This window comes from Olea europaea, unplaced genomic scaffold (assembly GCF_002742605.1).
Source record: "Olea europaea var. sylvestris unplaced genomic scaffold, O_europaea_v1 scaffold629, whole genome shotgun sequence".
In the NCBI taxonomy this organism is placed as follows: Eukaryota; Viridiplantae; Streptophyta; class Magnoliopsida; order Lamiales; family Oleaceae; genus Olea; species Olea europaea.
The window spans coordinates 67,792-80,851 of NW_019264649.1; the positions used below are offsets into that span (position 1 = coordinate 67,792).

At 33.0% G+C, this 13,060-nt stretch overlaps 1 protein-coding gene across 1 annotated transcript in view; it reads right to left on the reverse strand.

Moving 5' to 3' along the window:
- The window catches only part of LOC111389853 (protein SWEETIE), a 48,205-nt gene extending 39,356 nt beyond the window's left edge, over window positions 1–8,849 (reverse strand). The window contains exons 1-8 of the mRNA XM_023014829.1: window positions 8,492–8,849; window positions 7,553–7,760; window positions 5,442–5,548; window positions 3,961–4,197; window positions 3,766–3,855; window positions 3,291–3,372; window positions 3,090–3,154; window positions 2,287–2,391 (exon numbers count right to left, since the gene is read on the reverse strand). Coding sequence (XP_022870597.1) covers window positions 2,287–2,391; window positions 3,090–3,154; window positions 3,291–3,372; window positions 3,766–3,855; window positions 3,961–4,197; window positions 5,442–5,548; window positions 7,553–7,760; window positions 8,492–8,656 — 1,059 coding nt within the window. The 5' untranslated portion in view covers window positions 8,657–8,849. The remainder of the gene's footprint in view (window positions 1–2,286; window positions 2,392–3,089; window positions 3,155–3,290; window positions 3,373–3,765; window positions 3,856–3,960; window positions 4,198–5,441; window positions 5,549–7,552; window positions 7,761–8,491) is intronic.
- Window positions 8,850–13,060: the final 4,211 nt, after the last annotated feature.

Sequence of the window (13,060 nt, forward strand, 5' to 3'; positions counted from 1 at the left end):
TTTTTTTTTTTTTTTTTCTGTCAGCAATAACTTCTTAATTGCAGCCAAACAACTATTATTTTAAGAAGTGTTTTTGCTTTTGAACTAGAGCTTTAAAAATAAGAAAAAATAAAAAAAATTAAAAAAATTAAAAAATACTCCCAAACACACTAATACCAGAAAATAGGATTGATATAAGGGATGGTGCAGGCGGGGAGGGAGTCGAGTGATAGGAGAAAAGAAAAATAGTCATTTGTTGAAGATTTACAATACCCCTGTGATAGGATCATGGTGAAATGAAAAGAATTCAGGCATAATTTAGGGAACTAGCAAATTTTGTATCATGTTCCAAATACTTTTAAAAATGCACAGTATTGGGATGATATTTTGCTGCTCAGGAAAAAAATATAAGAATAAATAAAGAACTATGGGGGAAGAAAGGCCTTAGCAGACACACCAATCATCAAAATATCTGAGTCATTTGATCAGAAAGAGTAGGCAGTGAACCTTATGATGATTTCATTCGTTAGATATTTATATAACCAATTGTTAAAAATATATAGCATGGTTCATATAATTCTTCATATATGTACAATTTCTATCAACGAAAAGCAAATATACTTTGGCTGATGTCATCATGAATGCTATTTCAATGTAACCATGAATTTAAAGGGCTATTAATCAGCTCCAGATATGGACAAGAAAGGTTTTGGAAAAGATAAAGCATGTATATCTAAATATTTTTTTCTGAGTTCTGTGCAGTGCATAAGCCTTTTAGAATATGGTTCTCCTTTATGACAACCATAATGTATTATATTGTGGTCATCTAAATCTAGTTCTGTCTGGGTACCAGGATGTAGAGGAAAATTAATATATGGTTAGGACATCAATTGAAAAATATTCTGTCTTTTTTCGTTTCCCTTTTTCTTTTTCTTTTTTTTCCTTTACTGGTATAAGAGATACATCCAATTTCTGCCCCCAGTCTATGAAACTTTCCCAAAGATACTAGCATTGTCTGGTTCTCAAGAAAAAGACACTAGTGATTCATAACATGTGAGCTAACTACATACGACCATGTGTCCTGTTGCTTGGGATGTCTTTGGCCAAAGAACTAAAACCCACCAGATGGTTCTTGCATTGAAGATTTTTCTCCCAAATGAATGCAGACTGTCCATGGTTCTCTGGATTCTATTGGCATTCTTTTTTGGTTCCCTTTCCTTATTCTTTTCCTTATTTTTTTATTTATTTAATTGCACTATACTTGCATCAAAGGCACTTTGCTCGAGGTGAAATAATTGAAATTTTCGTAGCATTAGTGAGTTATTGCCCTGTTGACATAGCAAGTAGTGTTTTCAGTATTGAAGAAAGCTATAATTTCAAGGATGTGCATTGATGACATCCAGCTAGCACATTCTCTATTGGCTAAAGACAGGTTAGAGAATCCTTTAAATTCACTATCTCAATGCTTATTGATAGTGAATGTAGCGACCTGGTCAATCAATTCAAAGTGGGGAAAAGAAACAGGTTCTCATGATTTATCATCCACCTCCATTTTCATCAATAATCCCCTTTACCCAAAAAATTAAACAAATAAACCATTTTTTCAAAGAAATTATCACTTTCTATTGAATTTCCAATATCAAGTTCTTTTACTTGGACGGACCATTAGAATTCTTTTATGTTAAAAAATACATGCAATTATAGCGCAGAAAAATGGGGTCATTAAACCAACCGAAAACACTACTTTGCAGACAACTAAAGATAAAATTATCACAAATAAATATGACTGAATTCCATGCACATTAATGTTTCAATCTAGCGCCAGCATATTTCCAAAATATGTCCAATTTTTCATCATTCGACTGTAATTATATTCTGAATTTTAAAGATTTTTACTAATCATTTCAAAGTTATCTTTCTATAAGTAGATTGTAAATGTTTCTACATTACATAATGGCATCTTCTTGCTAGATATGCATTTCTTTTCTAATTTTTGAGAAGTACAGATTTATTTCATTTGTCACATTATATCTAAGTTGATAAACAAGATGCCTAATGAAGCAGTAATGTAGGTTACAACCCAGGTGCCCTCAGACCATTGAGACAAATTTCTTGTTTACGCGTGCTTTGCTTATTAGCTCCAATTTATTATTCTGTCTTCCAATCATGAAATAGCAAGTATAATACAACAAATACGTTTTAGAAATATGGCCATGATACGAAGAATATATCACACATAAATGTAAAGATAGTATCTACAAGAAGAGATATCATTGTTGTAAAGCCAAATAATGTATCACAGGATACCAGTGCTTGAGCATCAACAGATGTATCCGAACGAAGCATGTCCATGACCTGGAGAGCACAGTCTTGAAGCTCACCATCTGGGCGAAGATATTTCAAACACATAGTCTGCAGATAAATTTGTAAAGATGAAAATACCATAGAATCAAAGGAAATTAACATAGATGCTTACTGGACCCAGTAAATTTAACAAATTTTCAACATGAGGGATTGAATATTACACAGAAATGCAGTATTCAGTTCTAAAAGAAGCATAAATGGGTACCATCCCACTCTTCGGAACTTTAAATGGATATTCATTACATAGAGAGGTTTAGAAACATAAAAATGGCAGGCACAGATAAGCTTTCATGTTCGAACCCAACCAAGTGATCTTATTGTTCACCAAGATATTTACATCAAAAAAGGGAAGAAGTCATCCCAATGACCAATTTCTTGTGCACACATTCTTTTTATTTCTGATGTCCCAATTGTTAAAGAAAGGAGGAAATCACTGAAGAACAACCTAGTGATCTTATTGTTACGCCAATAATGCCAAGATATTCTTTTTATTTTTGGTGTCCCAACTGTTAAAGAAAGGAGGAAATCACTGAAGAACAAGGAACCAATAAAAGGGACGAGTTCAAGAAAAACCAAAAACCACAATTAACCATACTAAACAATGCTCCAAACAAATTGGGTGTGCAGGTTATCGCATGTTTTCATATTCATATCCCAAAGGCTCTTACCAAGAAGCCGATTCCTTTTTCTTTCTATTTTGTGGTGGGGCCAGAAAGCTATGAATTATGTTTAAACTTGTTACCCACCTGTAAAAAGCAAACCCATGATAAGGTAACGCCAATCCGCAGGTCCTTCGAGCGAAGCCCACTAGCTGCAAGTTTTACCATTTATCAGGAGGGTAACTAATAGTAAAGGGATAGAAAAAAAGTAATAATATAACCTGATATCAAAATTAGCAATCTTGTGCAACGTTAAAGTGGGAATCATACAAAGTTAATCTATACAACCAATCTGCCCTTGACAAAGATGAATCTCAAGCTTAAAAGAAGAGAAAACTTGTACAACAACAATACCAAGGTAATCCATATACTGATACAAAACGAAGCTTATAGTGAGGAAAAAATCTTAACAATGTAAAATAATGCAGTTAGAGACAAAACAAGGGGAAACTGCAGGATTTCACAAAAAATTTCACTATAATGCTATGAGAGTTGAATCGATTCTTTTGGATATTTGTCTTGGTTAGAAAGGGACGGACAGAAATCATCTATCAGATGGGAAGTTAATCGATAGTGGGGGGAAGTGCAAAAGTTCACCAAGATGTCATCAATTAAATGAAGAAAGTAAAATTAAAAATGGAACAAGAAAAGTTAAAGCATTTGGCACTCCCACTTTTGTGATGAAAAATAAATTTGCATCATAAATAAGTCGCAGAGTATAAGAGAACACAAAAAAAAAAAAAAAAAAAAAAAAAAAAAACACAAAATCAATAGGATTCATTCCAAGAGCAAGCAACACTCCCAATGTCTCAGCAAAAGCATCCCTCACAGATTTCACTGGATCCTCAAGGGCCTATAATAAACAGAATTTAAACCGCAATATTTAATTTCTAAGCAACGAAAATTATTGAGGATAAGGAAATGAAGCATAAGTGAAGAATGAGACAAAAGTAAGAACCTTGACACAATAAGCCAAACAATTCTCGAGTTCCCCATTCCCTAACCCCGGTCCTCCAACATCTGCAAAGGCCTTCAGACATCTTGCAGCAGCTATTCTAACAGTAAAATATTTATCACCAACTCCTATCCTCGTAATGACACGGAATGCCTCCATATAAGCAGAAGAAGCAGCATTCCCACCAGAACCTTCTAAAGCATTGCGAAGCATGTGCAAAGCTTCTTCTCTCACAAAATCCTGAAGCAATGATGATTAATATGTAAACATACCATAATTCAAAAACACTGTGTTCAGAATCATTAGGAAATGAAAACATCTGCAACACAATTCCTTGATGATAAAAATCATACTGATGTGTCATCTACATCTTATAAAACTCTTGAATGGAACACATCACTAGCCATCGGACAGTGGCAGATTAATACTTGCAGGTAGAATATGTGATGCAAGTACGAAGGAAAGAAAGATATCTCGAAGCCTTAGTTTCTCTGAGGCAAGCATTGAAGTTAGTGCTCAATTGCACTATGTGGCCTATGGAGAAGAAATGGGAGACTCCTTGCATCTCGTACAACCCCTATTTGGAGATTCAAAGTGTGCCTTGATGTTCCATTTAGAAATACTATGTTTGGTTGAGTTTCTGAGTACCTCGTACACTCCTGAAATTTGGACTCTGTTATTCTAAAAACACTAGATTGTTCTTGGTCATGCTTTAGGAAACAAAGGATCCAATATGGATCATTATAAATTTCCATCCACCTGCACCCTCCCCCCCAACCCTTTTGAGACAGCTCATATTAATTCTTCAAAGTATCAATATTCTACGAACTCGCCGATGGCAAATATATCCTTTTGCTTCCTAAGAAGGAAAGAAGTCTCGTATAGTAACTTGTAAGAAATTAACTAAATATCCAGTTAAGTTTAGATTCAAGAGTCCTAGGATTAGTAAAGACAACAGAAACACTCCATGGGTATCATGCATTAGTCATTTAACTTCGTACATCTCGTGGATTAATAAGGAGTCTATTCAGTTAATCTGGGATCAGTTACACATTTGAATCCAAATGAAAAAGTTCACAAGATTCTAGATATGACAAGTGTTTATTATATATGCACACAGATATTCTACAATATGAAGGACCATTACCTCAGGAATCATGGTCACTGTGCAACTTGGGGCCTAAATAATATCACTTCATCACATCAAATCACTTAACCCATAACTCATAATTTTTACAAACCCAGAGAAAGAAAACATATTCCTCACAATTCACAGAACCTGAGTACAACCAACAAGTTTGAGAGCGCTTATACCACTTTTGGATCTTCTCTACCTCATTCACATTCTTGTTTATTTTTTTAGACACCATTCTTAAATGTCATCAATAATATTTTACACGAGAACTTGTGAAGTTTGCCATAGGAAACAAAAGGGCATCATGTCAAATGAAGCAGTAATCAACAGGAAGTAAGAATATGATTACCTCATTAAATTTTAGCAGCTTTGCAACAATGCTAGTTGTTTCAAGTAATCCAGACGTAATCCGTCTCCCAAAATAGCGATACAATTCTCCCAAGCATTGTGCAGCACCTACAAAAAAAAAAATAATAATAAATAAATAAATAATTGAAATTTGATTCAAACGTATTTACATTTTGTTCATCTAGGAATTAAAACACATGGACAAGAAATGCAATTCTTTTTCTTCTCTGTTTAAGGCAGATGTCCTCAATAAAGGAAGGAAAAGGCTGAGATTACCGACTACAAAACCAAGAAATGTCAAGAAAAACTAGTATAAGAGCCTGATGTGCAATCAGAGATAAATTGATGCATTAGTACAAAAATAGCAAATGCTTAATCAGCCAACTTCTAATTTCGAACTCCCATCTTGTGTCTTTTCACCCTTAAGAATCCTGGTGCGTCCACTTGAATTGTCTTTGAATCAACTGTGTGCTCCAAAAAAAGTAATAATAATAAATCTATACCATCCAAGATGATCATGAGAGGGGTGTGGGATAAACCCTAGATTATTGTTACAAAATATCAAGATTCACACACAGGAGAAGAATTTAGCAATTCTCTCTTATTATTCTAGAAACATTATCACCTCATGCTCCTGCATTCCAAACCACAATTTTGGCTTCGGTTACTTAGTGATCTTTTCGTGCCTCTCAACCACAAAAGTTCTACAAAATCCATCCTCAAGGTCCTTTTTTTTTTTTTTTTTATGGGTAATAAAATATTTTATTAATCACAGATAATGCACAGGAAGTGTATTATCAATTAGTACAAGAAAGAAACAACACAAAATTGGGCAACCCGTCTATATAAATAGTAGCTACAGCATAAACCAAGTATATAATGTTAAATAAAACAATTTTTTAATCTACTCTGTTGTCCATTTGTGATCATCAAAATAGCAGCTATCTCTCCCTTCACACACACCAGACGATGTATCCTGAAATAAGGTCTCAAACAAGTTTTATATCCTTATTACGAAATTTTCTCCTCTGTGCTTCCAACACATCTTCCGTACGCCGCAAGAACACCCAATTCATGTGTTGAAAAGTCAGAGCATCATTCCATAGGGAATGAGCACCGTCACAATGAAGGAACAAGTGGTCAATCGTCTTCCCATACCCCCTATAGATATAACACTACTCTATAACATAAAAACCCCTTATTCAGAGGGTATCCACCATTAACATGTGTTCCTTCACAACCATCCATAGTAAAATGCCACCTAATGGGACAATTTACATTGCCACACCATCTTTCAGGGAAATGAACACCCCACAAGTCCCAATAAGGATCTAAAATAAGTGTCAATTGAGAAAATATCATCCCGTGTCAACCTCCACCTACTACAATCACCATCTCCTACCTTGATGTGCACCTCATACAAAGATGTCAAAAGTAATGCATAATCATCCAACTCCCAGTCCTGCAGATCCCTCTCAAAAACAATATTCCAACTGAGGCCCCCATTATGCATATCTAAGACTTCATTCACCATAGCAAATGGCATCAAAGCAATACGATACAGGGATTACCCCACTCTTAGCGGCCTATTTCCACACCAACAATCATCCCAAAATTTGATGGTATTACCATTTCCCACCACAAACGTCAATCTATCCCTAAAGTCTCTCCACCCTCGTCAAATATACCTCCATAAACTCATCCCATGAGAACCACTAACCAAAACCAAGCACCATCCACCAATAACACCATATTTCACCACTATAATTTCTCTCCAAAAGCTCTCCCTCTCCATGCTGAATCGCCAAGATGGAGGAGGGTATCTTAACACGCGGTTGCCTACAACAATCGTTTTAGCTCTATTCCTTCAAAAAGAAGCTTATTCTTATCCTCAATAAATCTAGAGTTCATTATGTGAATCCTTTTTCACCAAAGGTCCAAGGAAATAAAAATTTTTGGAGGCACCACAATCCATATTAATAAAAATCATGATATTGCAAAAACATTTAGATAAAATTCAGTTGAACTGAAAACAGTCTAGAATTGGCATGTTTTTACAACTTGGGAAAATAATAAAAATCCAAGTATATGAGAAAGAGAATAAGCATGAACCAGCAACTCTCTGAGGCTCGCTCTTCTTGCCATCAGATAGAAATCCTTGAAGGGTGCTAGCTCTGGAGTATATCGAAATGGCATCCCCCTTTAGTATAATCTTCGCCATCGCCACTGATGCCAAATGCCGTACTGGCCTTCGAGCACCCAGCACCAGTAGAGAATAAAGTGTGTCCTCGCATTTCCTTTGCCACAGCAATATAGATTCCTAGAAATATCGCAAGGCCATCAATAGAAAACCTCACTTTGAACCCATAAAAAAGCAAAAAATGCAGAGAGCAATTTAAAATGGAACTTCTAGATAATTAGCCTACCTCACTCACACGAAAGCAAAAACTGTAGAGAGCAATTTCAAACGGAACTTCTAGATAATTTAATATAATTTAAGAAACAGAAATCATATGGAAACTCGTCAACTGAGTAATCTTTCAAAAAACCAATTGCCAGAATGTTGTTATCTTCTTCTTTTACTAATTAAAGCACTGCCAACAGCCAAGATTCATCAAAATTTCACATGAAATAGATAACGATATTTTTCAAAACAAATGAGTAGTTTATTTTGTTTTCTTTCCTCTAGTAGTCAAAGCTCAACGTAATTGCCAAGATTTCAGATTTCATCATATATGATTTTTTAACATTTGATTAAAATAAAATAACATCAATTCCTCAATGAATTTCAGCTCTACTTTACAAATCAAAGCACCCCGGCAGCTGCCAAGAATTCATCAAACCAAAATCTCGATTTTGAAACACTAATAATCGCTTCAAAGTGAGTAAATGTAAAAGAATACGAATGACAATCAGAATCAAAATGCTTGAACCCAATTATCCAGATTTCATCAAAACTTACACCTTGAAACTGAATCGCTAAGCATATTGCCTAGAATTCGACAAATGCGAAGCATAATGTGCAAATATCATAAAGAAAGGGACAGTAACCTTGGGCTCCTCATCAATAGCGGAGACGAGATCGGATAAAAGGTCGAAGCAGAGAAGTGGGTCTGGTGGCTTGTGGGCTGCTGAAGCCACTATAGATTCCAGCTGCGCCACCAGCACGCCGAATCTGGATAAAGACACGTTATCTCTCACGTAATTCTTCGCCATATTCAAGCAAGTTGGCCTGTGATCCGTGTGCGGGATGAAAAATTAACAATGGAAAGGTGTTCGCGGGCAATGACAGTGTTTGTTGATTGGTTTGTTTCACCGTGATCTAGCAGGGTGGAGGAGAAAAGCTTTTCGCAATTTTCGCACTGGACTGCCCAGTGCCCACATTTGATAGACTTGAACCTTGACAAATAGGTCCATATATGACACAGGTGCCTATTTACGGGTTAAGAATCTTGTTCATCGACGGCCCATCTCTATTTTGTCACACAGCTCCCCAACTTTTGTGTACAGTGCTGTATATGTACAACACTGTAATATTCGTGGGCCCCACCTCTTGTATGTAAGAGAACTATCAACCATGATGTCAAAATTTCTGTGCTTATAGCATTTTTTTTTTTTACAATTTAACCAAACGAAATCTTTTTGCAAATAATTTTGTTTAGTCGAAATAATACATGTCACGTAAAAAACGCTTTTGATACCTTTGGTCATTCAAAAAGATTGTAATGCCTTCTTATATTTAAAATGTTCACTGAAGAAAGCTAATAAGATTTTCGATTATATTGAATTTAGTGACCATATGAACAAAGAAGACTAGAGTGGTTGAACGGTGGACTATAAAATTTTTATTAGTTTTGCTTAGTTTGCAAATTTTTGGGCACTTCTCAGCTTATCAAATATTCTAGGGAGCGTGTTCTTGTTAAATGATAATGATGTTCAAGTCCCATTCAATGCACATGCACATCCTAATTCTAGGATAATGTTGAAGCCTTCAATGCTAAATGATCTATAATTATGTTTTGTAAAAATTTATAAACGGTTTGATTTATAAATAATAGGTGTGTTCATTTTAATTGAAATCGATCCAAATCTTCCTAATCAAAATCAACAAATCTAGCCCAATTTCAAAAAAATAAAATAAAATAAGGAATCGAAACCTTGGATACCTGGATCTAGAATCTAATTCATTTTTTTTATAAGTCTTTTTTTTTCTTTTTTTTTTTCTTTTTTACGATTTATTTGCCATTACCCAATAGCATGATGGAATGGGGGGACGTCGAAAAAAATGTTGATTTGTTTTTTGACATTTGTATGATATTATGTTTCCTTATTGTTGATTCCTAATTTTTTATTTGTTTTTTGGATATGTAATTTAGTGTTTATACTATGCTAAATATTTGATGACATTATGTTAAATATTGGATGCTATTTGGTGACTTATTTATTGTAGATCAAGGAAGTGTTGAAATATAGAGTTAGTAATATTGACCTCAAAATTCAGCCAACAAAGTCCCAACAACCTCCCTATCTGACTAAACGTCGTCTGCACACTTCCAAAGATAGCCAACAAAGAAAAAGATCAAACAACCATTTACACTTTGATGATAAAGTTAGTTTAGGAGAAAAAATAGTGTGTGAGAGAGAAAATAGGCAGGGAATTTGGCTAGGTTTAAGCTATTAAAAGCATTCCTTAAATGTGCAATGAACTTACATATTTATAGAGGAAAGGAATTAGGCCGTGGGGCTAATGGACCGAATTCCAGTTCGGGAAAAGGTTGATTTAGTTGATCGAATTCAATTGACGTAATCAATCGGTGCCAAAACTGATCAGCATGAGATCCCTTTTCATTTAAAACAAGTTAACATATAAGTTTAAATGAGAACTAATAGTACAACATGTTAAATTACATTCACATTTGTCTGGAATTCAAAACAAAATATAAAAAAAAAGACAAAAATTAGTGGCAAATTAGTATCTAGCAACAGGTCAATAGCTTTTACAAGAGTATAAAAGTTACGCTCTAACCTCTCATTTGACAATAATTAGATTGTAAAATCTACTTATAAGTAAAAAAAAATATATTAATACCTCATTCTTTTATAATTGCAAAAGCTACTTATATAAAAAAAAATGTGAACTTAAAATTTTTTAAGTATAAATATTTAGATATATTTAGTTTTTAAAATTAAATATTAATAAAAGATTAAACTATCTAAAATGTAAAAAGTTACTTATAAGTAAAAAAATCACTTCAGGTTATTTAAAAGTAATAAAAAATTATAATTGTAAATGTTACTTATAGGTAAAAAAATATTAACTTCAACATTTTTAAGTAAATATTTAGATCAAATTAAATATTAATAAAAAAATGTACGACAAATAAAAGTAAAAAAAAAAATTCATAACAACTTATGTGTTTGTGTTCATTTTCAGGCTCATTACAAGATATCAAACGAAGTCGAAATATAACATTCTTAATATCATTTTCAAGTACTCGCGGCATAGTATTACACGTCGTTAACGGTGCGTGAAACGACTAATCGTAACAAATATTATGGGATGTCAAAATAAGTATTTTCAAACTAAATTTCGAAATTTTCGATAATAAGCTAATTTTAAAAATTCATGACGATTGTACGATAGTCGAATCGTTAAATGTTTTACATTCTCTCGAAACTCATTTCAAGAACTATATCATAAACACATCAAATGATTTAAATAAATATCGAAAATAGTTAAACGGACATTAAACGTATACGTTAAAAAATACGTATAAGTTGTTTTTCTTAAAAAAAATCAATTATTTTATTACTATTTATTATTTTTTCGCAACAATTTTCTTAACATATCATTTTGCTCAAGAAAAATTATGTGATATAACGTAAATTTTTTTTTTCCATGTACAGAGTAAATATGTTTTTTTAACATTTTATTTACAATAATTTTGTTTATTAATATAATTTTAAAATTTTAAACATATAAAATATAGTTGATAGTTAATAGCGTGAGAATTAGAAAAAAAATCCTACGTTATTTTTGAATAGAATTTTTCCTGTTGTCAAATCAATTCCCAAATCGGTTAAATGTGAAAACGAGTGTGACAAAAATGAACAGTAAACCTCCATTCTCTCTTTTATGGTAGTGTAGATTTTGATAAAAGTTGATGAAATGTACGATTGAAAAAGTTGTGAATTTCATAAAATATGTAATTAAAATTAATTGTCAACTTTAATTTAGATTAATATCTTGATTTAATCCATATGGGCTAAATCCAAAAAATTCAACCTCCATTAAAATGTCAAAATGGAAAAAATTAATATCTAAAAGCATAATTTGTATAGAAGAAGAAGAATTAATTTAATTAATTAGGGTTAAAATTGATATTTTAATTAAAATAATTGAAGAAATTAATGGTGATTGTATCGGCACCACAGTTTTTGTTGACTGGACCATATTCTTATTCCACTCATTTTCCTCAATCTTTGTTCGTTGTATTGTCCATATCCCCAATTTTTTTCTATTGTATTCTTATTTTTCAAATTAGCACATCTCGTTCTTATTGATGATTTATATCAAAATTTTTGTTTCCATATTTGGAATTAAGAAAAAATACTTTTTATCGCACTTTTGTATTTAGTTATTTTTTTAAAATAAAATGTAAAGTGTTTTTATGCCCTTCAACGGATGTTTTGAATATAAATTGTTATTAGATACAGAATATGTTAACTAATGAAAAATTGAGGATAAAAATCCTACGAAATTTTTTATAGATATAAGTGTTATAATGAATAAAAATTGAAAACTTTAAGTACAAATAAAACGTGGTGTAAAGGAAAAAAAAAACTATGATGTAAATATAATGAAAAATTCTCCCTTTTCGGGGTTGGGGACAGGGAGGAAGACAGGGACGCCATATGGCGCCCCTCTATTGGAGGGGGGCCGGCCAAGGGCAGGCGCCCCTGTCCCTGACCCTATCCCCAACTCGGGACAGCTTGGCCAACCCCCCTGTCCCTAACCCTATCCCCAATCCGGGACTGGGAGCAGGGTTCAAATATAATTACCTTGAAACTAAAAAGCAGCATAGGACATGAGAAAGTACTATTTTGCTATTTTTCAAAATCTGCTTTCATGGTACATATTCTTGTTTAGTCACTTTTCTAAAACCTACCAAGCCCATGTTTGAGCCACAGCAAAAAAAAAAAAAAAAAAAAAAAAAAAAAAAGTACATTATTCATATCAAATCAATGAAAAATGTGTAGTTAAAGAATAAAAAAAATTTAAATTTGTGAGTAATATTATTTTATTGAAGAATGTGTGATTAAAATAATGTCAAATCTCTATTGAAGAATGCCAAAATAATTCTGAATAGTAGGCAATTGGAATAAAATATTTATCAACTTCGGTAAGCCTATGTTTGGCCCCACTTCTTAAATTATGTTTCGTTAGACTCGATTTCAACTGCATATTTAGCCATTGTTTGGTAAAGATTAAAATTAGATTTTTTATGAATTTTGATAATAGTTGATAATATATGTGTGATTGAAAAAGTGAGTTCCATGAAATATGTGACAAAATCTAAAGTTGACTTTAATTTAAATTATAATTCATACCAAACAGAG